The following is a 26,179-nucleotide window of genomic DNA, read 5'->3' as shown; positions in this document are numbered from 1 at the left end:
TAGATAGTGGGTAATCCATTCTGTAGCTCTCTGCAGGGTAATTCCCCAGTTTATCCTTGTAGCCCTGCGAATTTTATTTCCTCAAGTGCCCATACAATCTCTTTGGAAGCCATTGATCATCTCCTTTTCCATTACTTTTGTCAGCATTTAGTTCATAGTCATTTCCACTCACTGTATTTAAAATAATATTCCGCACAGGCCCATGTATCTCTAGTTAGATGTCTGAAATTGAAAACTTTCATCAATCACCATTTAGATTTCTTGTCTGCTTAAGGCAATTTATCTCAAAAACATTGTTAACATGACCTTGAGGAATGACTCTTCAGGGCCTTCTATTTGCCAGTATTAAAATGTTAAAGGCACTGAAAAATGTTTTGACAAAGTAGTTTTAATGTTCTGGCAGTTTCGTACAAGTTTGGCAGATTTAGTATTTTGCAATCCAGATTGTCATCATTTCCAAATTTTGGTTGAAATACACATGAGATGTTCATCCAAAGTGTTTTCAGATCTACACAATTTATGCAACATAGAATAGGAACTCATTTAACAATGCTGCCAGTAAACGACTTCACTGAAAATGCTTTTCTTTCATATTTGTGAAAATGTTTTACAAGTTATTTTAGTAGGCTTAAATATCTTTGTTTTATAATAAATATGATTGAGAAGTTGAAAAGCATGTATTTTTCAAAAATAATTAATAATTAATGTCCAAAAGCATTTCACAATAGCATTATAAAGCTAAGATTGACACTGAACCACACAAGGTGATTATTTCATGTTTACAACTTATTTCTATGTTCAACACATGAATTTTACCAGAAACTGTGTAGGTATCAATTTCGGACAGTTTAGTGGAAGTCTATCCCATTCAATTTTACACTGTTTACCTCATTCTGTTTGTGCCACACCTCTATGATGCTGCACCTGCGTTATCTTTTGCTCAGCAATAGTAGAAGCATTTGCTTTTGGCAAGACCTTTGCCTCCAGTGCCATATTTAAAGCCCAGCAATGCACCAGGCCAAATGTTGTCAGCCACAAATAGCCCTTCACAATCCATGTGGTTGGAGGGAAATGAGAAAGAAAAGCTTCTAAGGGCACATAGGTGGCATGAGTCTAATTTCATTGCAAATTGAAGCTCGTATTTATAAATGTATTGTTACTTTACATCATCATTTATTTAACTGTCACTGCATATCTACAAACAACATTTCTCCTCCAGGGTGTCCAGATTGTGGTTAGAAAGCTGTAGCTTTCATCTAGCTTCCCTTGCTAGTGACTATGCTGTGTGAGTGTGATGAAGATTTTTGCATTTGCGAGTTGTGGCAGTATTTTGACTACAGTTGGCCTGGTTAGTGGGCTCTCTTCTGAGTCTTTTTTGGATCCTTTAGGACAATGCATACTTGAAGGTTTCTAGGTTGTTTCACTGCTAGCATGCTGCTAATTCATTCTGTCGGACTTGTCATTTTTGATTACTCCCTTGTATTTCATCTTTCAGACTGGTTTTGATGGCAGCTGGAACTTTTCTGAACAGATGCTGAATTAGTCTTGGATTCCATCTACTTTGAGATTATATTCTCCAAGAAGACATCTCAACCTTGTAAACACATTGTTGTGCTCCAGTATGATCTGTTACATGGTCTATGGTTCAGTGTGCTGAAACATTTTGCAAATCTCTTTCTTAACAGTTGAGGGTAACCAATCCAATCTTTAATATGTTCTGGCTACAATGAGTGGTATTTGCTTCCCATCTGAGATCTGGAAATCTAGATCCTCATTCTATACTAATCTGTCCTTTTGACAAGAGTATGCTGCAATCATATAGCTACCATTTTACTTTTGAATCTCCATGTTGTCCACTTTATTCAGTTCTATGACGTGCATGATATTGCATGATTATCCATCAGCCATTTTATGTTGACTTGATATTCCCATTCTGCCATCCTCATTTCAAGAGACAGCATCATGTCTCATCTGCCAACTTGACTGAGCCAACTTGCTTGGCTGAACCAACTTGATGGTGTAGTGTGATTCACTGGAACATGTAGCTGATATTTTTCTAGTGTTCATCTGTACATGCTTGTTGTGCTTTCTTTTAGCCAGACATTTGGCTGCAAAATAGTTCAGATTTACTCAGTGAGAACACTGTTTTCTCCACACTGGACTTGTCCTCTTTTTCTTTGCATGAGGCCTACACGTTTTTGGGTTCTGCCCTTTGTCCGTGATTGTTCTGTCCTTTGCTTCTGTATGTTCTGTCAGCAGAATACAGGACCTAATTTGTTGTGTCATGAATAGGCTCTAGCTGCTGATTTACAATCTCAGTGCCTCTGCACATTATCATTGCTCTCCCATGAATAAGATTCTCCCCTCTAACTGGTTTCACTTCAGGATCACTCATGCCTTATACAAACCTGTCTTTAATTACATAATCTTTTAATTGCACAAATTCTCAGGTTTCTGTGATCTGAGTTAATGATGCTACATATTGATCAATAGATTCTTTTTCAGTTTGGTCCCTAATGGATCATGTACCATTCATACTTAACATTCACTTGGAAGGCGTGCCTTTTAAGCTTTTAAAACTTTTGCCTTACTTTTCTGTTCTTTAGAGAGATTTACAGTGGAATATATTTTGAAACAGTCTCTTCCCAACAGTTGTAAATGTCAGGTGATTAATAACTTCTGGTTTGCACAGCAATTCTATTGCTATTTCATAATTCTGCCACTGTACATTGAAACAATTCCAGTTTTGCCTCATACTCCTTGTCATTTGAACAGAAATTGGTCGGAGAAAAGCTGCAGCCATTTTCTCTTAATCGATGTTTCTCCTGTGGCTGGCTTCTTTGTTTATTTTAGTGGAAGCTCACAGCTCTGCATCATCATGAGGCACACATACACTTGGCAGACATCTTAAGTTTAGTTCAATAAAAGCTTTGTGTTGAGCATAATTCTGTAATGTACACACAAAATATGGCATCAGATGGCACTGAGATGAATGGAGCAAATCCGTAAACACAGCTCTTCTCTTGCATTGGGGTCCTGTGAAATCTTGAGTCTTGATAACAGTCTTCCAACTCACATTTCTTCAATATGGTTGACTGACACTGTATTCCCTAAGCTCACAGAAAATTTGGGCACCAAAGATTCACCTCAAGTGGCATGGGTTATTTTCTTGTACCACACCCTCCCAGCAATGTACATTACACGGCCTCCCTCGATCCTGACCATCCAAACGCCAGTGGAATCAATGCTCAAGGGCAGGGTGGCAGGCCTGATATGGCATAACTAATTCCTGAGCTATAAGAATCAAAAGTTATGGAATGGGATGGAAAATGGAACTAAGGCCAAGATTGTTTCAGCCAGAATCTTGCTGACTGGCAGAACAGGTTCAAGAGGCACTCTTTTGATTTCTTATTTTCTTTATTCTTTTATGAGCATGGGTATCATAGGCAAGACCCAGCATTTGTTCCCCATTCTGAGTTGTCCATGTACTGAAAGACTTAACTAGGCTGCTTTAAAGGTCAGCCAAATCACTGTGGGCCTGAAGTCATGTGTAAGCCATTAATGAACTAGATGGGTTTTTACAACAATTGCCTTAAAGTCATCATTACTGAATCTAGCCTTGAATTCCATGTTTATTAGTTGAATTTGAATTCTACCTAAAGCATTGATCTGGACTTCTGGATTACTATTCCAGTTATATTAAAGTTAAGCCCACTGCTGCCACCTTGTCCGTACCTCAGGAAAATTGAAGGTTAAGGGAGTAAAACAATAACATCTGAAGTGGAGCCCAAAGGTGGACTGATGCTTGACAATGTCCTGCACCTTCTGCAAACAAACTAGTGCTAAACATAGCATTTTACATTTAGTTTGATTCAACTGGGATGTCATGCAGGGGATACCATCTTTGGTGAGTCCAATTTCTCCATAAATGTTTTTGCTAGCGTGGCACAATGATGCGAGGGCACTGCAGTTTCACAGTGGAACATTAGCACAATATGGGAATGTGTGGTTAAGAGTGATTAGCCCAACTCAATTTCATAAAGAAAGTCTGGCTGTAATGATGGGAGGTCATTATGTTCTACTGGTCCGTCACTATCCACCTCAAGTCATGCAGGCCCTCACTAGGAAAGTGCTGACATATCTTTTTTGAACAAGTTGATGGAATCCATTGGACCAGACTAAAGAACAAAACAAGCAACAAAATATGATGTTGACTCTTTGACTGGCAAGGTGGAATCGCAGGATTATGTACATGTACAGGACAGGTAACTTACAGATGTGGTTAGGAAGGAAAAGACCTTGAAATATAAAAATAAAGAGATGCAAAATCTTGCTGTTGAATTTCAACAAGAAAAAGAAAAGGAATACCTTGAAGTTCAGCAAAAAAGAAGTCTGGGTAAGAAAGTTAAAAATCACACAACAGGTTATAGTCCAACAGATTTAATTGTAAGCACTAGCTTTCGGAGCATTGCTCCTTCATGCACACCAAAAACAAAAACTGGAGAAACTTGGTGGTGAAGGAGCAGCGCTTTGAAAGCTAGTGCTTCCAATTAAACCTGTTGGACTATAACCTGGTGTTGTGTGATTTTTAAATTTATACACCTCAGTCCAACACCGGCATTTCCCAATCCTGGATAAGAAAGGTTTTGACTCTGCTGAACAGGAGCTAACAGTAAAACTTGAGGATTACTTAAATTTAACTTGGGCATAAACTGAATATTCCTTGTCAAATCAAATGTAAGGAATCAAGTTGTACTTTGTATCATTTGAGAAAATTACTATGAAACTGCAAAGACTATAAGGAAGTTTTCACGAGGAAGGATTTAGAATAATATGCATGTCTTTCCACTTACAGTCTGGTGACTAACATACTGTGAAAATAACTGATCTCTATGCCTATTGAGTTACTGCCCGAGGATTATCAACACAAATTTAGAAATTCAGTGAAGGAGTTGAGTCAGACTTTGTGAAATTTGCTAGAGAAAATGGAAGAATGTTTGCTATGTGTTTTGGGCTATGGAGACCAGACCAATACTGTGGTATTTTGAAGGGTATATCCTTCAGAAGCAATAGCAGTGTGTAAAAATAATGACAAATCTATGGGTTCTTCGGAATCTATTACTCAAGCGCAGGAAATTATGGATGTCTTCTATTTAAATTTGGAAAGTCTTCATTCTTATCAGCTGTGGCAGGAAAACAAGTTGTTATTCTTAGAGATATTGGCAATTGACAGGACTTTCTTTCCAGACAATTTGCTAAAGAAAAATGTACTGATGTGGAAATTATTTCCTGTTGCTTTGCAAAACTTAACTTAAAATGTAGTTTATTTAACAGTCCTGGAAATGTGATGCTGTGCCTAATTTGACCATAGATGGTGAAAATGTTTTCTTAGATGATGAGGAGAATTGCTATCTCTTGTGATTCTGAAAACACACTGATGCGGCAGACGTTAACTTCATGTAGAAAATATTGATTGACTAAAAAGAATCAATTGAACTCCATAACCTTGCAGTGAAAATTACAATTTCAACTAAAGATGTGTCCAAAGAATCAAAGCTTAAACTGCTGATGATAAGTAGGTATGAGAGCATTAGCCGAGAAACAGAAGGTTAATGTCAGTGAGAGGTGCGGTAAAGCCATTTTAATTAAATATGTGGATGAGGCATGAGCAAGACGTGACAGCAGATAGCAACAGCACTCAAAGGTAACAGTAATATGACAGGGAATTATTCCTTGGATTCCAATTCATAGTTGTCAGAAGTCGAACGATTTGCCAGCAATCAGCAATGTTGTTCTTAACAAAGCTGAAAATGTGTTGCTGGAACAGCGCAGCAGGTCAGGCAGCATCCAGGGAACAGGAGAATCGACGTTTCGGGCATAAGCCCTTCTTCAGGAAAGTCAAGCAGACCAAATTGTGAAACTTTTGGATGAATCATAAATTCTATTTTGGGGTCCAGACAATGCAAAATCCAATCAAGCTTTTAAAAACACAATGTGGACAATGCAAGTCCATTTAAGTGAGAAAATGGAAACTTGTGCATTGTATGCAAAACACAAAAGGAGACCTTTTTGAATTGAAAGAAAGTGAAATAAGCTAGTAGTAAAAGAAACTCAGTTGGCACTATGAAGAGCACATACAAACTGAAATTTAAATCCTAATTGTCACATTCAGCTTGCTGATTTGGATTCAGCCTTCTAATATTTTCAAGACAAAGATGAAAGATGTCAAAAGGGTTAAGAATATATCACATTCAGTTTGTATTAAATTAGTTGTTAGATTGTTTAATATAGCCTGATTTTCCTATTTGCAGTCAAAGTAGGTGGCAAGTAAATTTCTTGGTGTCCAGTATGTCATGCGCTGGGATGAATTTTTCTCTCTCAGTCTTCTGCTTTTCCCCTCATTGATAACATGCTCAAACTCTTTGCAATTCTGAGGAAATTATGTGGCTTGAGAGGTGGAATGTCTGACCTGCCTTGGTCACCTCTGACACCATTTAAAGCCCAGCTGCAATATGCTGCTATAGATGCTGCAATCCAGGGACTTCTCCTCACACTGTGCTTGAGGGATCTAGAGAACTTGTGGACAGGCTGATGGAGAGGAAGGCCCTTTCTGTAATAAACAGACCACGCCGTCAGACTCAGCTAGCCTGGATGCAAAACAATGCCATAAGAAGTTCAATAAATCTAGCATCCACAGTACTTTGCTTTTATTAAGATACTCTGTATGAAGAGATGGGACTTGATATCAGACATGTTGAAACTTAAGGAATGAGAAGTTGCCCTGGTGGGTTTTGCTGCTGAAAGGTGTTCAAGGATGCTCAGAAGACTTAGTGGAATGACATTCAGAGGACATTGGAATATTTGTCTTGGTGTGACAGGGAAAATGTAGCTTGCTAAAAAGCTGGGTCAAGGTTAAAACTGAGTCTTCAAGGCCACGTATCCGCTTGGAAAGTGGCTTAAAGTACAATAGTTGTTTTAATTAGATAATAGGGAAGCATCTTTTCTGTTTTTTCATGTATTAGTTACCTGTTAAGTCTTTGTTGACTTTAGTGTGTTTGTTACGTTAGTAATCTTCAACTGTGAAATCCTGTCCCATAATTCCTTCCATAGTTTGCTGGGAGATTCATCTCGCTCTCTCTCTCTCTTTTCTAAAAGTTAATGGTCTCTGTGGAGATCATAATACTATAGGTACTCAATTGATTGCTATTTATGATAAACAGATTTTCAAACTGAAGCCTAAGGCATAACTCACCTGATCAAAGCAAGTTTCTGTTCTGAAAGTTTTCCATATTAATAACTATAAAATATGTGACCAATGTACCACACCTGTTCGCCTGGAGGAATGGGAATCTCATCATATCACATTTGATAAACATAGCTGTTGACTAGTACTTCAAGTCAATGCCTTGATTCCCAAACAGAAATACCAGTAAGATTAGTGCCACATTGTAACTTGGAAGGATATATTTGACTTTAGTTATTTTAACTTTAAAAACAGTATATTTTTATTAGTTGTCATGTTTCCATTTTTTTCCATCTCCTTTTGCAGTTTTGTCAATCATTGGTGTAAGTACATGTGTTACTATGAATAATTAATCACAATATACAGATCATTTATGTTGCTTCTTACTGTTGGTGCCTTGGGATGTGTGTTATCCTAAAGACAACATTTTGAAAAACATCACTTTTTACGTTTTGTGCTTTCCTTGGCATGATTGGAGCACTATTTAAATGTAAAATACTATAAGCTGGAAAACAAGTTTGTTCACATATATTTGGCCAGAAAGAAAGTTACAACTGCTGCACTTTCCAAGACAGACAGCCATTTTGTACAGGTCTAATCATCATATTTCTTCCTTTCTTGCAGTGACAGTGCAGAGTTCAATCAATGCCTGCTGTTCCAATGGACTTGAATGGGCATCTGAGAAAGGAGATTGTGCTTCTTTGCCCTACACATTGGAAGAACCATTTTGCAGGTATAGTTTCAAACATTTTTAAAAATCTCTGCCTCCTGATGGAACTGCTGTTTCAATGCAACATCTTACAATTGAAAGGAGTTGCATAGAATTTACAGCACAGAAACAGGTCACTTGATAGAACTGAGGAGAAAGTGAGGTCTGCAGATGTTTGTGGTTATGCTCCACACAAGCCTTCTCTCACTGTAGATGTGACTCAGTCAATAGCCTTCTTGACTCTGAATGAGAAGGTTGTGGCTTCAAGTTCCAATTCGGAGAGCTGCGTTCAAAACTCAAAGCTGAAATTCCATTGCAATACTGAGAGAATGCTACACTTGTGGAGGTGCTGTCTTTGAGCTGAGATATGAAGCTGCCTGCCTCTCAGGTGGAGCTCAGGTTAGAGCTATGGGATCTTTTAACAAGTGTTTATAAGAGCTTACTCTTACACTGTGTAAATTAAGTGCCATGTTTCCTACATTACACCATTGAAAACACTTCATAAGTATGTCACTGGCTGTAAAGTGCTTTGAGATATCCGGAAGTTATGAAAGGCACTAAATAATTGCAGGGATATGTATACAAAGTGAGATACAACTGATTACAGGTTGCTGATTGGTTTGTGAAATTGTGACCAGCAACTATCTGATTAGCTGTTGGGTAGCTGAACAGCTTGTGGCTGGGAACAATACTGGCAAAAGCCTTTGGACAGATGAAAAGACAGATAGTCTGTTTTTCTCTCCAGTTAAATACCTAAAGCTTGATCAAAACCAGTTATTTGCGCCCAACAATTGCACTAGGCTGTTGCTTTTAACCAATAAGTCAGAGTATTTATAATTTGTGAAACAGACACTCTGTGCCACCTGTGAAGAAGCAAAGAAATATGAGGTAAAATATGAGAAAATTAAAGGTCCTGGGAATAAAAAAAAACCCTATTCACTCCAAAGGACTAGCAACATTGAACTGTTACTCCAGTTTTTCTTTCCCTCCACCATAACACCATTTCTTTGTTATCTGTCTGTACATGTGTATAGTGGATTTTTAGAAGAGGATTAGAATTTAATTAATAGTTATGTTGACAGTTCATAATTGTTTACCTGTAGTTAGAATCAATTATTTTGCTTTAAATAGTAATTATTGTTAAGTATAGAACCCTGGTCCATGTTTTCTGTATCCTGAGTCTATCAGAAACACAAATTGAGAACTTTGTTGATATCAATAAAACCTTTAGATTTTGTAATGAATTTGGGAATAGCTACTACAGTTCTGCACTACAGTTTGTAAAACCTTTTGCATCATTTGGCTAATGATCACTAATAACATTCACAAAGCAAAAACTCCAAATCAACTGTATCAAAAAAAAGTCTTATACAATGTCAACTTGGTACTCTTGTATATTTCCTTACAGCTATCCTTCTATGTGTTTGACCTACTGTTTCGAGATTAGAGTGGTGCTGGAAAAGCACAGCAGGTCAGGCAGCATCCGAGGAGCAGTCCTCATTTTTGCGTACTGCTTCTATGCAGTGCTGCTCAACTGGCTACAGAAGGTTACTGATTTTCAGATGGCCTGCAGAAATCTGGCTCTAGTCCTAGGAGACCAAGTTGTAGACTTGCATCGTTTCAGAATTGGGAATTCTCTCTGTTGTTATGATGTTGTTTTATTCAAAGATTTCGGTTCTTGCCATGTGCCATAGCCTCAGTGATGGCTACTGTAAAGACTCTGACTATCATCTTATCCATCTGAGAGAGCAGCCATGCCTGTTACTTGTGTTTAGTTGCTGCTGCCTGTGGTTGTATACCACCAAATAATGCAAGAGAGAGGACAATGCACCATTGAGTGTACTGCAATGTGTTTGAGTCATGAGGCTGTCATGGTTGATTTGAGCAGTGTGAGATATGAGTATGAGGCTCGCAGATGTGCGAAGTCTATGTAGTGATTGTAACGAGGTCAGCCAGGTGGACATTATATAATATGATTTCCCTGAATGGGGCTGTTAATCTGTTCCAATCAGGGAGCCCTAGCCGACAGATACAGACAGGAGTGCTAACACTCTGAGAGCTGGCTCTGAGGGAGCTGGATCAGTGTCAAGGACTTTACATATTTAAGTAAAGGGTGATTTGGTGACAGGATACCGGCTTTTGTGGTGTTATTTCAGTGTGGGAGGATGAGATAAACCAATAAATGAAGTATGAGTCCTGGTTGATAGAGCTTGCTAGGATGTGAATGAAGGGAGGCTGGTGAGCATTGTGAGACTAGTGATTCAGTTGTAATGTATTGAAAAATGCATTCACTAACCAATGTAAAATCAGTAAAGCTTTTGCAGTACCATATCCATACCCTTAGAGCTAGCTTGTTTGCATTGACTCCCAGTAGCTGTATAGTACCTCTCTTGAGTCCTCTTGGCCCTTTGGATTAGCTGACCTTTTGCTTGCTATCCACCTTCTGCACCAAGGTACTGCAACAAAGAACTTGGAGCTTTCCCTTTGTCATACTTTACTATTCATTGTGCTTCTTAAAATTGACATGTCTTTTTTGTCAGTTGCATATTTTTCTTATTGGAGAGCAATGCAGAGATTACAAAAGCTTCTAAGTGTAACCACATTTTGGTTACAGTGCTTTAAAGTATTACTGCAATCACAAAATGTCTGCACTTGTATTTACAACTCAACCCAGCTACGAGCAGCTTCTCTGTCTAAATGAAGCTCTGGGTCAACACTCAAGCTTTATTTACCTATACATAAACCAAATACACATCAACTGAACAACTGAAAGCTACAAAAACTCCTTTCAAAATGCATCTCCCCATTAAGATATAAGACTATCTTAAAAAACTGCTGTTTAGCTTGATCTTGTAATACAATCTTTCAATTCTGCACCCACTGCTGAGATATGAAGTCATTCAGCAATGTACTAAGTGTTGCATGAAGAAATCATTGAAAGGAACATTTAGTACAAAATTACTCTCTGTATTGAAATTAATAGGCATGCATTAATGGTGTGTCACAACCTCCAAACCCATTTTTGGGCCTTATCCAATTTCTCGTGATGGGATGTATACAGTGTGATTGTTATTCAAAATCCCATGGATGTTTGTTGACACTGATGAAACCGCTGACTAAGTGAATGTGAATATGAATATGAATGTTGCTAATGATGGGTGAGGGGTTGTGGGAGGAGAAGATAATACCATTGGGAAACACAGGAAATACCACAAGGGCTACAATGGGGTACAAAAACAAAGACTAGAAAAACAGGAATTAATATTGATAATGTGCAGAGTCAAGACAACTGAGGTTGAAAGCTCATGTTAAACCTTTTTCAGGAAATAGTTGTCCTTAACCCTAGAACCTCAATGGCACCCTGGAGGGATGCCTTTGAGGTTTGACCTTTTGAAGTAAATTTTAATGACTGCCTCAGGGTTTTATGTTAAACAGGCTTGCTTACTGGAAGCATTTTAAGAATGTGAGCAAAGATGGACAAAAATCCTTTAACCCAAATTTGCCAAATTACTATACTTCAAATCTACTGGGTTGGATTTTAACTTTATACAACAGTGTAAATTTCAAGTTAATGGATCTGTGGCCTGTGTTATATTGATTAAACTGAAAATAAAAATGAAAAGAGATGTAAAACCAGTGGCTGCTTTGCTATTACTAGTTTTACACAAACATACAAAGTCACAATCTATCCCACTTAGTCCATACATATATTATAGTGGAGATGCTCAATGGGCTCTGAAACTCTTGTATGAGTTGAGGAAGAGTTATTAAGCTCACACTTGGTTATCCCCAACATCAAATACAGGGGGAGAGAATATGGAGGACTTATAACCTTGACTTTGATTGATCTCCTGACGACTGGTTCCTCAGTGAAGTTGACAAAGGCTGAAAAAAGTTGTTTGATACTAGTCCTGTATGACTCAGAAAAATTGCAAAAAGGGGTCAGATAATGACAATTAACCTTTAAAACAATTTTAATAACTTTCTTGCTTTTCTCCAACTTGATACAGCTCAAATATTTCCTCAAATTTAACAGCTTCATTTTTTCCCCCCATTTTCTTTGCTCTTCAATATTCTTTCCTTTCTGAAACCCCACAGTACTGGGCTACTGTGGGTAAACTTTCTTTCAGTTTAGTAATCTTTATCCTTTGCAGAGTAACATGTGGCATTGATCAATTGTTAACATGCCTCATTAATATAATTGTAGCTGCAAAATACTTCCGAGACTTGGCTGACTTTACCTCTGTTTCCTGTTTTGTAAGAAGATTAAAATTTCTCACATTCCTCATTACAGAATAGCACAGGAAGAATGCTGTTGGGTAAAGCTTGAAGAGATGCATTGTGCATATGGTATAAACATGGCCAGGGAAAACCACGCATGTGAGGTACATAGCACTAACTCAGGCAACTACAACATGATAAAGGTAATGCATTTTTTTTTCCCCAAGTTCCTTGATGTGCAATGAAATTTCTTGCTTACAATGCTTTACATAATGTTCTGAACTTTATTCACTGATGAGTAAAGCCACTGTCTAGAAAGTAGTTTTTGCTGATCAATGACATCATTGAGCTCTTGATGCTTGTTGGACAGGTCACTATCCTGGAGGACTTTAACTTCAGACCTTTATATCAACAATAACAGCTTTTAGGTAGGCCATGATGTTAATATTTGAAATACAGGTCCCTTTAAGGGTAAACCAGAGCATCTCCAGAATTGATTGAAAGCAGATAGTGTTCTTTCAACTTTATATATATGAGCTTGGTTCTTATCCCTTCCAAATCCACTTTGATTTTGCCCCCACCCTCTCTACCTACTTGACCCTCACCTTTGGTGATCTGCATTGCCCTTAATGGACTTTGCATGTAAATTGGAAACAAGCGTGATTTACTAATGAAAGTAGGTGAAAAAAGAATCACTGATGGTTTGTTGAAGGGGAAACCAATGTTCAGTTGTGTGCAATAGCATTCCTGGATATTAAAAGAAAAGAGCTGAATTCTTATAACTAAGGATTCTTTTGGCACAATGATGGTTCCCTTACCTCTGAGCCAGGAGACTTGGGTCCAAGTTTCACTTGCCCTACACATGTATAATAACAAATGTTTAGCTTTTGGATAGGGAAAGGATCCGAAAGGGACAAGTGGATATCAGTGTTTCTGTTCATCTACACATTTACAATAAAACGTTTGTAATTTTATGAAGGCCTCTTACTGCCTAATTCAACATACAGATATTAATCTTCTAAATAATGGGAGTGTAAGGAAGCTATCAAAATGATGGGAGCAGTTGGAAGGAGGCTGAACAGGGTTCAGCAACAAATTTCAGCTCTGCAGTGGTTTCAAAACGAGTTCTTCCTGAAATCACATTGTCAGGGTTTTTTTAATAACTTGGCTTTTTTGATATAGAGAATGGGTCCCTTAAGGAGCACTAATTAGGCTGCATCATTTCTTTTTGTATTGTGAGCCATCACTTGTAATGCTATTCATTGCCCAACTTGCCTGGCACTAAGAAGGTTCTGAAGGGCGTCCATTTTGAACCTCTGCAACCCATATGGTCAGGGTACCTTCGCATAGCTATTGGGTCAAATATCCAAGAATTTTCAATAGAAATGTATGTCCAGGTCAAGATGGTATGTATCTTAGACAAGATCATGAAAGTGATGATACTCTCAGGAAGCTGTTGCCTTGAACAGGCTGGATGTTAGAGGTTGCAGGTTTTGGAGATGCAATGTCAGAAGTCTTGGAAGAGTTTCTGCAGTGTTGTAGATAGCACAGCCCACAGTCATAGTATACTGATAGGAGGGAAGGTGGAGATTGGGAATGGAAATGAATACTTAGCCTGGTGGATGGCATATTGTCCAAGCAGCTCATCTTGTCCTGAATAGATTCTTCAGTGTTGGTGCACTGCAATCATCCAGGGAAATGAAAAAGAAACTCTTGTGCCTTACAAATTCTGTGGACATTTGGTGGAGCTGTAAGATGATTTACTGCACTATATCCAACCTTTTACTCTTTCTAGTAGCCATGACATTTATGTGGCTCATCCAAGTGGCTGAGTTTCAGGTCAATAGTGAACCATGGGATGTCGATAGTGGAAAATTCAATGATTTAAAGTAAAGGAGTGGTCAATAGTTTTGTTTATGATGGCTTTACCTGCTTTTTCTGCGTGAAGCAAATGTTGCTTGCCAGTTCTCACCCCCAGCTTAAGTGTTGTTTATGTTTTCCTAGGCTTCTATTTAGGGCAGTCCTGTTTTGCAAATTGGGCACAAATGGACATGAGGCCCAAATTTGTATGCAGGAGCACTAATGTATTTTCACATGAGTGTTATGGGAACCTCCTTTTCTCCCTTTGCTTGTACAGTGGGTGGAACAATTTTAACACAAGAGAAATCATGATTTGGATGTGACGGTGTTGGATTGGGGTGGACAGAGTTAAAAATCACACAACGAGGGATCCAAGATGGCGGCGATCTAGGAGGATCGCATTGCAGAGCTCTGCACCGCAGCACAAGCGGGATGAACCTTCAATCTGCCCAACCTGGGACTCCAGAAAGATCGTGGTGTCCCAAGAAACTTTGAAAAGTTAACATACTTGCATTTCCTGCCATCCAGAGATGCCGAAAAAAGGAGGAGTGTCCGAGACCAGGCCCATGGTCCAACCTGCAGGATCCTTGGGATTGATTACTTTCCAGGCCCTGGTGAAGGAGCTCGCAAAATCTCGTGAGATGTTGGGGAAACAAATAAAGGAGAAGCTGGCCCCGATCTCTATCGTGCTGCAGAAGCATGAACAACAGCTGGGAGACCTGGAAAAGAGGACAGATGAGGTTGAGCACAGGGTCACAGTGGGGAAGCTGATGCCAGTTCAGCCAAGGATAGGATCCAAGCCCTGGAGATGCAGGTCGATAATTTGTGTGACCAAGTGGATGATCTTGAGAATAGGGGTAGGAGAAAAAATATTCAGATCGTAGGTCTGCTGTAGGGTAAGGAAAGTGAGCGGCCAGCGGAATTTATTGAGGACTGTTTGCCAGAATTCCTTAACTTGGAGGCTGGAATGACAGGCTTAAAGATTGAGAGGGCTCACCAGGTCATAGTGCAGTCCTGATGAAGGGCTTTCAATTTTCCTGCTCCTCGGATGCTGCCTGACCTGCTGTGCTTTTCCAGCACCACTCTAATCTAGACCCTGATTTCCAGCATCTGCAGTTCTCACTTTTGCCTAGTTGATTTTAACCTTACTGCAAATCCTCTTGCAAGGATGCCTACCTTGAAGACGTTCTCCTCCACTCTCCACAAGAGTCCTGATGAATGGCTTTTGCCCGAAACGTCGATTTCCCTGCTCCTCGGATGCTCCCTGACCTGCTGTGCTTTTCCAGCACCACTCTAATCTAGGCAGAGATCAGGTCTGGGTCAAAGTCCTCGTCCTCTCCTGGTGTGGTTCCATCATTATAGAGACAAGGAGAGAATCATGGAAGCTTCCAAAATCCAGGGGAAGGATCCGAAGGCCCTAATTTACAAGGGCTCTAAGATCATGTTTTTCCAGGACTTTTCAGCGGCGTTGATCCAGAAAAGAAAATCTTATGTCAGTGTCAAGAGAAGACTGAGGGAGCTTTGGATTCAGTGCTCTCTGAGGTATCCGGCGGTGCGTCGGCTCACCTTAGGTGGATCCGTACATCTCTTTGACACGTTGGAGAAGGCAAGAGACTTTGTGGACAAATTAACCTAATCTGAACAATTTAGTATGTACAAATAGGAGTGTTGTTTGGGTATGTTTTTGTCATTTTGTAAAAGAAATGGAGCAAGTCCAGTTGGAGCTTTCTTTTTTTCCTATTGATAATATTTTGGTTTAACCTATGTTTGGTGGCAGTTGAGATGTATATTTTCAATTTCTAAGTTAAGGTATATCAAAGGATGGATGGGGTATTCACCCTTTTTTTTTCTTTAAAGATGTTTTCTTTATTCATTTGCTATTCTATGGTATGTTTTCTTTCTTTCCTGTCTGTGTTTGCGGTGCAGCTCTGGCTAGGAGAAGGGAAGACGGCTGGGATGGCTAGATGCATACTTATCGACAGTTTGGGATGGGTAGTTACCCCTCCGGGCAGGGGGTGAGTTCCCCTATTCAGTGCCATTGGCGCTTTATATGTTAGTTTGTTTTTTTGGTTTTGTTGTATATAATCTTTGATAGCTTTGTAGGTTTGTTAAATGTAGTGGTTTTAGTTTATATAGATTTTATGTTCAGTGTAGCTTGTGACACTAAGGTTCGGTGATTTGTGATTCGAGTTCCTCCTCTCTGGAATTTAATTGTTACTGCAGAAGGTTATGGCTAATGACTTGATTAAATGGTGTACCTGGAATATCAAGGGGAGTCACTCACCAATTAAGAAGAAGGTACGTTTGAGTCTTAGAAAGGAGAAGATGGCTATTGCTTTGTTACAGGAGATACAGTTGAATGATAGGGAGCATTTGAAATTACAGCAGAATGGCTTTGATCAGGTTTACTTTTCATCATTTAATACCAGAAGTAAGAGAGTGGCTATATTAGTTGGGAGGAATCTTCCATTTAAGTTACTGGAGTGTGTTAAAGACACACACGGGAGGTTTGTAATTCTCAGAACCCTGATAAATGGGGAAGAATATGGTGTTTTAAATGTTTATTGCCCTCTGGCCCATCCCCTCAAATTTTTGGTAAATGCGTTTTCTAAACTGAGCAGTCTTAAGTCCCAATACATCATTATAGGGGAGATTTTAACTGTCTCATGGATCCCACAGTAGGCAGGCTGCCCAAAGATCACCCGAAACCCTCTGTATAAACTTAACAAATAGTGGATCTGTGTGTGGAGTTAGGGTTGGTAGACGTCTGGAGGCGTCTGCACCCTACAGGCAGGGATTTTACATTTTTCTCCAATCCACACAGATGTCACACCAGAATTGATTTTTTTCTGACCCACGTGGCAACCCTGGACTTGGTGGCATCTTGTACGATTGGTAATATTACCATCTCTGATCATGCTCCAGTGTGCCTGTTGGTTAAGATTAAGGACATTACAATGGGTTCAAGGCACTGGCAAATGGATCCCTTTATCCTCAAGGATAATAAGTTTGTGGAGTACTTCTCTAGGGAATTTCAGCTGTTCCTAGACATAATTCAGACTCGGTTAGTAGTCCATCCATCCTTTTGGAAACTGCCAAAGCCTATGCCAGGGGTTAGTTATTTCCTACTCTGCCAGTAGGAAGCAGCAGAAGGGTGAGCAGCAACGTCTCCTCGTTGGTCAAGCTACAGAGGATTACGGTGCTGTGGTCTATATTGAATTCCATACTCATGCAGACGGGCAAAGGAACTTGCTTTTGTAAAGCAACGGTTATATGAGCATGGTGACAGGCCAGGCAAGTATTTAGCATATCTTGCTAGGAAAAGGAGTGCCCCACAAGCCATTACGGCGATCAGGGAAAGGTCTGGGAATGTGACATGTGACTCTAAAAAGATTAATGTGGCATTTTAGAGATTTTACTCTAAGTTATACCAATCTGAGGGTTGTGAGGAGGGGAGAGCCAAAATGGATTTTTTTTTAAGGATCTGAAGCTCTCAGGCGTGACCCCCGAACAAGAGTCCTTTGTCAATGCCCCCTTATCAGAGCAAGAAGTGCAGGAAACTGTGACGCAGCTTCAGAGTGGAAAGGCGCCTGGTCCTGACGGACTTCCCAGCGAATTCTATAAGGAATTTATAAACATAATGTTAGGCCTGATGTTCAACATGTTTAATGATTCATACAGTCATGATTGTCTCCTGCCATCTCTGAGAGAGGCCAATATTTCGTTTATTCTTAAAAAAGGGAAGGTCCCGGAGCACTGTGCTTTGTACAGGCCCATTTCACTTTTAAATGTGGACTTTAAAATCCTCTCTAAGACTCTTGCATTGAGGCTGGAGACTGTACTACTTTCTATTGTTAAAGAGGACCAGACGGGCTTCATAAAGGGCCACAGATCCTCCAATAATGTTAAGAGGCTGCTTAATGTAATTCAACGTGCCAACAGCAGTCAATACAGGGACTGGTGATTTCTCTAGATGCAGAGAAGGCATTTGACCGAGTTGAGTGGCTGTATCTTTTCTATACTCTGGAGCGGTTTGGTTTGGGCGAAGTCTTTATAAGATGGGTAAAGGCTCTCTACAGTAGCCCTCTCACAACGGTCATCACCATTGGGGTACGATCAAGCAATTTTACCATTTTTAGGGCAGCCGACAGGGCTGTCCCCTTTCACCACTGCTTTTTACATTGGTGATTGAACCATTGGCAGAGGCCATTTGTAGGGATCTTAATGTATCAGCTCCAGAAGTGGGGTCAAAATTACATAAGATTTCGTTTTATGTGGACGATGTCCTAACTTTTCTTTGTCAAATCCAGCAGTTTCAGTGTCTCGTCTGATACAATGCATCAGTGCGTTTGGCGCATTTTCGGGGTACTAGATTAATTTTGCAAAATCAGAGGCTATGCTGATGGGTGGTCTTACGAAGAAGCTAGGTATTGTGGCCAATATCGATTCCCATTTAAGTGGTCACAGCGGGACTTTGTGATTTGGACATATTCATTACTCCAGTTCTGGATCAGCCGTTCAAAGCCAACTTTGTTTAATTATTTGACAAAATCAAGCAAGACCTTCAAAGATGGGAGGCGCTTCCAGTCTCGTGGTTTTGTTGGATATTCTTTATTAAGATGAATATTCTCCCCCATTTGCTATACCTGTACAGATGCTCCCCCTGATTTTCAATAAGCAAATATTCAGGAGACTGAATGGCTGGTTCAGCCCCTTTATTTGACATCGTAAAGCAGCCCCTCATTAAATTAGCTAAACTGCAATTGCCTCACAGATTGGGGGAGTGGACCTTCCGGACATTAAACATTACCAACTGAGCTCGCTTTCATCATACGTGAGTGATTGGGCTTGAGGGGATGCTCTTCCAATATGGTTAGGTTTTGTAGCCTCCCAGGCAAGGTATCCCCTTACCAGTTTGCTGTTTTTGGACAAAGTGAGGACAGTTAGGCAATATTGCCATAACCCAATAGTTATTCATACTGTTAAAGCATAGAGGGCGATTCGGCAGAGGAAAGGCAATACTAGCAAAACATCTTCTTTTACACAGGTATGCTGGGTTTTCAACCGGGGATGATACATTGGGCAGCTAGGGGTGTGTCTTACATGGGTGATTTATTTGAGGGAGACGTAATGATGTCCTTCAATCAGTTAGTGAGGAAATACGAGTTATCTAATAGGGACCTCTTTCGCTTTTTTCAAGTTAGGGATTTTATTCAAAAAAAGACTACACTTTCAACCGATCCTTACAAATTCGACTTACAGAGGGGGGGTTTCTCAGTGCTCAGACTACACTTTCTGTCAGTACTTTATATCATCAATTGGGGGGGTGTCCCTTCAGTTGAATTCGATCAACTCTGGAGGGTGTGGGAGAGAGAGCTAGGTGTTGAAGTTACCTCAGAGGCATTGGAAGATATTTGGAAAAATGTAAGAAAGATATCAATTTGCAATAGGAGCCATGCTTTACAGATGAAGATTCTCCACAGGGTCCAGTTGGCTCCAGACCGTTTGTCGAACTTTAAACCAGGAGTATCTTCAACATGTCCCAAGTGCAAGGTCTGTACGGGCACTCCTATCCATTGTCTCTGGTCTTGTGGTAGGCTTCAAACATATTGGAGTGCTGTGGCGGGTGGAAGGAGAGGATTTTGGGTGTAAGGATGGAGAAGGGCCCTCTGTCTCTTTTTCTGGGCCTGCCCAGTGTGTTTCCTGCAGACACGCATAAGAAAAATGTTTTCAATATCCTCACTTTCTGCGCAAGAAAGAATATTTTGCTAGGATGGGTATCCGGATTCCCCCATCCACCCTGCCACACGCTGGATCTGTTGAGATGGCAGAAGATTGTTATGGAGCATATTCCCTTGGATTTTCTCATGAGCATGATACACTACAAAGTTAAAAATCACATAGCACCAGGTTATAGTCCAGCAGGTTTAATTGGAAGCACTAGCTTTCAGAGTGACGCTCCTTCATCAGGTCGATGAAGTAGCGGTGCTCTGAAAGCTAGTGCTTCCAATTAAACCTGTTCAACTATAACCTTGTGTTGTATGATTTTTAACTTTGTATACCCCAGTCCAAAACCGGCATCTCCAAATCATAGTACACCACAAAACTGAGATTTTGTATAAGACATGGCAGCCCTTTTTGGAACACCTGGACGCAGATTTATCTGCCACACTAACAAGGGCTTTTATATATTGATTGTGTTTTATGAGTCCAATATCCAGGGAGGAGGAACTGTGAATGTATGAGTGTCTTGTTTGGCTGAGTTGAGTTATTACTATTTATTAGTTTGTTGTTGGTTATTATTTATTTAGTTAAATAGCTAGTTTGTTTTTTAATTCTATATTTTTCTATATATGTTTATACATTTGCACATGAGTGAGTTTTTTTTAAACTTGTGTTTTTTTTGTACTGTTTTGAATTGTATTGTTTATATGTTTATACATTTGCATGAGAGTGAGTTTTTTTTAAACTTGTGTTTTTTTTGTACTGTTTTGAATTGTATTGTTTTGTATTTGTTGTAATACTAAAAAATCTATTTTTTCAATAAAAATATATTTTTTAAAAATCACACAACACCAGGTTATAGTCCAACAGGTTTATTTGGAAGCACTAGCTTTCCAGGCACTGCCTCTTCATCAGGTGGTTGTGGAACAGGACCATAAGGCACAGAATTTCGAGCAAAAAGGTTATAACACAAGGGAAGTGTGCCTACTCTGCCCACCATATTGGGTACTGCCATGCTATTTTGCACCTAAAAGATGAGGGAGCACTGTCAAATTTCTGCTTAAAGCACAATTATACCTTGATTTATATAGAGTTATCAATTAAAATCTATTTTTAAAAGTGGTCCATAATCTGGTCTGTTTAATAATAATTACATCATAATTAAAGCAAAAATTGTTCATTTGTTAAAAATTATTCATTGTGTTTCAATGCAAGATGTATAACAGGTAACATGGATGAATTTAGAGCCTGAATTAATGCATGCAGTTATGATGTTGCTGCTATCACAGAGGCATAGTTGAAAGAACAAGATTGGCAGCTCAACGCTCGAGGGTATTGATATTTTAGAAGAGACAGAGGAAGAAACAAAAGAGGTGGGGGAGTTGCATTACTAGTCAGGAAGCATTTCACAGCTGTATTGAGGGAGGAAACCCTGAAAGTATCTTGCAATGAGGCATTATGGGTAGAGCTCAGGAATAGGAAGGGTGCAATCACAATGCTGGGATTGTGCTACAGACCTCCCAGCTGCCAGTGGGAGATAGAGGAAGAGATATGTAATCAGATTCTGGAAAGATATGTAAGTAACATGGTTGTTGTGGTGGGTGATTTTAACTTCCATCATATTGACTCCCTTAGTGCCGGGAGCTTGGATGGGGAGCAATTTGTTAGATAAGTCAAGGAGAGTTTTTTTGAAACAGTATATAGGTAGTCCAATGAGGGAGGAGGCCATACTGGATCTGGTATTGGGAAATGAACCCAGCCCAATGATCAAGGTTTCAGTTGGGGATCATTTTGGGAATAGTGACCATAATTCTGTAAGTTGTTTGGATGCTTATGGATAAGGATAAGAATGGACCTTGGATGAAGATGTTAAATTGGGGTAAGGCCAGCTTTAACTGAATTAGGCACAAATTGGAGAATGTGGATTGAGAGCAGAATTTGAAGATAAATCCACATCTGACATGTGAGACTCTTTTTAAAGAACAGTTGATTAGAATGTGGGACAGGCATATTCCTGTGAAAGTAATGGATAGGAATGAGGGACAGCCTGATAGAAGTCTACAAAATTATGACAGGCATAGATAGGGTGAATAGTCAAAGACTTTTTTCACAGGGTGGAAAGGTCAACTACAAGAGGGCACAGGTTCAAGGTGAGAGGGGGAAGGTTTACAGAGGAAGTGCAGTACCAGTGGCGATGGTGGAAGCATGCAGGTTAGCAATGTTTAAGGTCGACCTTGATAGACACATGAGCGTGAGATAAACAGAGGAATCAAAACCACACAAGGGCAATAAGTTGTGAGTCCAAATAGAGAATAGGAATCAGCATAGGATTGGTGGGCCAAAGGGTGTGTTCCTGCACTGTATTGTATTTTATTGTATTATTTTGGCCAAAGATTGGACTGGCTTGTTTGAAGTCTGGATTTAGCACAAAACTTTGTTCCTAATTCCTAGTTGACATAACTTGAATTTGCCTGGATATGTTAAACCAGAAACTTGCAATTTAGCACTCAAGCAGAACAGTACATATGGACTCCTCACAAGCACTTTCACTGAAGATGTATTGACACATAGCAGCATAATGCTGAATAATGCAGAAACTAACAGAAAGGGTGGCTGGCATACAGCAGCATATTTCACAACAGCTCAGGAGCTGAAATAAATGGTGCACAAGTTTTTGGAAGTGGCATTGGAGAAGGAGGTCTAGAACAGGAGGGAAGGGAAATATCTTGTATTTACAAAAGGAAAGGAGTCTATCTTTCCTTCCTCATCCTGCTGTTCCTCACCTGCAGCAATTGTTTTTGCAGACCTTGTCATCCTTGCATTCTTCATACAGACTAAGAGGAGCCCTCTACCAATATGCCCATCATCGAATCCCCCTTTTAATGACTCCTCTAAGGTGCTCAATAAAATAGATTAGTGTAGAAACCACCAACTAAGGAAAGGATTTTTGAGTGTTCTATTATTCTTTTATCAGTCACCTGAAATCAGTACCTTTTGATTCTCAACTCTTCAGCTAATTGGGAAAGTTGCTCCCAATACAGTACAGTGCAGGAACACACCCTTTGCCCCACCAGCCCTATGCTGATTCCTATTCCCTATTTGGACCCACAACGTATTGCCCTTGCGTGGTTTTGATCCCTCTGTTTACCTCACGTTCATGTGTCTGTCAAGATAGGCCTTAAACGTTGCTAACGTGCATGCTTCCCCCACCTCCACTTTGTCAACTTTCTCCTGGTTCCTCGTGAGTTTGAACAGTTTTATCAATTTTCTTCACAAGTGTTTCTGTTCTAAGAAGGACAGATCCCAGCTTCACCAAATCATCCACGTAGCTATTATCCCATAGAAACACTCTTGCAAAACTATTTTCTCTCCAATGCCTTCAAGTTCTTTCTGAAGTGTGGTGCCCAGAATTATATACAATACTCCTACGGATGCTGAAACAGATATAGCATAACTTCCTTATTTTAGTACTTTATGCTTCAATTTATAATACCAGCATCGAGTAATCAGTTACCATATGTGATGATGATATAACAATGAGCATGTGATTTTGTGGTGAAATCTGGAAGGGTTGGAAGCTCTACCATCTTGTGAAGGTTTTAGCGAGTTTTGAGAAGATTTGTAGCTCAGGTTGAGGTTCTGGATGTATGTTTGCTCGCTCATTTCCAGGCATTTTGTCACCCTACTAGATAACATCTTCAGTGGGCCTCAGGCGAAGCACTGCTGATAATTCATGCTTTCTATTTATATGTTTGGGTTTCTTTGGGTTGGCGGTGTCATTTCCTATGGTGATGTCACTTCCTGTTCTTTTTCTCAGGTGGTGGTAGATGGGGTCTAACTCGATGTGTTTGTTGATAAGAGTTCCGGTTGGAATGCCATGCTTCTAGAAATTCTCGTGCGTGTCTTTGTTAGGCTTGGCCTAGGATGGATGTGTTGCCCCAGTCGAAGTGGTGTCCTTCCTCATCTGTATGTAAGGATACTAATGAGAGAGGGTCATGTCGTTTTGTGGCTAGTTGGTGTTCATGTATCCTGGTGGCTAGTTTTCATACCTGTTTGTCAAATGTAGTGTTTGTTACAGTCCTTGCATGGTATTTTGTAAATGACATTAGTTTTGCTTGTTGCTTGTTGGTCTCTCAAGTTCATTAGCTGCTGTTTTAGTGTGTTGGTGGGTTTGTGGGTTACCACGATGCCAAGGGGTCTGAGTAGTCTGGCAGTCATTTCTGAAATGTCTTTGATGTAGGTCTAATGTGTATAGAAGTAGCTGTAATAAAAATTTCTAGCAAAGAGAGCATGGACTCAAGCAGCTTGTTTTTGAGAGACAAGACACCCCCAATAACCCTTTATACCCTGAACACAAAGCAGCAGGAAAGATGTAAAAGAAGAAATTATGCCACTCCTGGAAACATTCCAGAAAACAGAAAGACCACAGCAGGTTTTTTTTATGTCTCCAGCTTGTTTCAGTGCTTCAGATTATGGAGGATATAACAACAAATTTGAAGAACAGACAGTAATCTTTCTAGGGAAGACAAATGCCATTGAAAAGAAGTTTGGAACGTTAAACAAGAAGTGGACGAACAACCTGCAGCATTTAAATTACATATGGGCGTCAAAGGTTACTGTACTATCAGACCAAGTGAAATAGTTCAAACAAATTACATCGCAAATTTCATCCATTAAATTCCAAAGTTCTGAAGGAATTTCAGTACAAGTAAAAGACTATTAGCAAAGCTGAAATATAAAGAGCAAGAAATCTTAAAGCTCTCTATATCGCTAAAAATCAGGAATGTTCACTACTAAGTAGAAAGGCATGTCTAAAACTGAGATTGATCTGTATTTTATCTTGTGCTTTAAAGCCAATATTGCTACTTGCAGACTGAGATACCAATCTGGCATATCTCAGGCTGTGGGTGTCTGCACACACACCGTTCCTGAGGCTGCCTGCTCCTTATCATTTAAGTAAGGCTCTTCAATTCTCCAAACTATAACTTTCCTTTATTTATATCTGCACCGAGTAAATTATCATTTACAATTCTTTCATGTAGTATTTTTAGACCTTTTTCTTTATATGTTCTTTCCAAGAGTGTCTTTACTCTTGCTAAGAGTTGTGTATTGAATTCCTGTGGTTTTTTTTATTGTATGTAATTTATGCTGAAAGCCAGCATTCTGAAAATGGCAACATTTTAACGTTCATGACTGTGGAGTTCTAAAGTGCTTGCTACATTTGACTGTTCCAAAATGAATGACAACAATTTTGTCATGAGATCAGGGTGGGACTAATTACATGACTGTATGGGGGTCTCTGAAGAGCAGTTCAAAGTTTGCAGAGACTGAAAGACAATGAGTTGTGAGACAAAGAGATGTATCCTTCATGTTTGAAATGCTTTTTTTTAGCTACTAATTGGCTCGTTAGTCCATTGGACCATTGATGTTGATTTTTACATTGCACAAAAACAATGCAAAATAAGTTAAGACTACAATTGTTGTGATTTTTTGGCCAAATTGTAACTTTCCATAAGCTGTTTCTAAATCAGCTGCCAAAAATTACTCATTTGGCTAAACCACAGTGAAGCTCAGGCCAGTTAAAACATGCAGAAGTATCCACACATTTAACAGGAAGATCAGGTTGTTGTAGCAGAAAACGCAGCAGTAGCTATGCTATACTGTAGTCACAGGTTGTTGTTACAGATAGTCCTTCACCTTCTTAATCTTTCTCCATGGCCATCTGGAAGAAGACTTAAATGCATGCTCCACTTTCTTCAAATATTGATTGAAAAGAGCCCTCGATTTAGGGTGGGGGTGGGGCGGGAGCAAATGATGCACTTTGCCAGGTGCCGGACTTCTAAAACTTTGAAATTTATAAATTTTTGCTTCCTAAAGCATTCCTGAACTTGGTACTGTTCTAACTTCAGTGCAGTAATTGCTAATGCTGTGCTAAGCAATTGACACAGTGGGAGATTATGGTAGCTAAACTTTCATTGATCTAATCAACGTAAGAACTCATTGTAATCAGTTTGGCGCCTCACACTCCTTTTGAAAAGCCCCAGTAAAGCCCTGTAAACTTGAACAAAAATGGCTTTTGCTGTCCCTTTATTTGGAGGTTTGCGGTAACTGAATTTTAATTAACCTAATTAAACCAGGGGCCATGACGATCATTTTGGTGTATCATATTCCGCATCACATAGTCCCAGTAGGGCATGCCTCACTCACATACACAATTACTGTTCCAAACAGTGCTCAGGTGGGGTTCACAAATTTGTTACATATCCAGACTCAAACATTTAAACTCATGGGTGAATAGGGGTGAACTAGGTCCCTTTCTTTATCCACCTGTCCCTCAGCTGATCGCAAATGAGTTAGTTTTAAGAGGATTCCTTCCCTTGCCAACACCTTTCTTCCAGATTCAAATGAACCTGTATTTTCAA

General features: G+C 39.6%; 1 protein-coding gene across 2 annotated transcripts in view; it reads left to right on the top strand.

Moving 5' to 3' along the window:
* fbln1 (fibulin 1) overlaps window positions 1–26,179 on the top strand; it is a 176,551-nt gene that overhangs the window by 8,639 nt on the left and 141,733 nt on the right. For both annotated transcript variants that reach the window (XM_043709278.1, XM_043709279.1), the window contains exons 2-3: window positions 7,868–7,976; window positions 12,247–12,376. In XM_043709278.1, coding sequence (XP_043565213.1) covers window positions 7,868–7,976; window positions 12,247–12,376 — 239 coding nt within the window. The remainder of the gene's footprint in view (window positions 1–7,867; window positions 7,977–12,246; window positions 12,377–26,179) is intronic.

Source organism: Chiloscyllium plagiosum, chromosome 19 (genome assembly GCF_004010195.1).
Source record: "Chiloscyllium plagiosum isolate BGI_BamShark_2017 chromosome 19, ASM401019v2, whole genome shotgun sequence".
In the NCBI taxonomy this organism is placed as follows: Eukaryota; Metazoa; Chordata; class Chondrichthyes; order Orectolobiformes; family Hemiscylliidae; genus Chiloscyllium; species Chiloscyllium plagiosum.
This window is presented reverse-complemented; position numbering and strand designations above follow the sequence as displayed.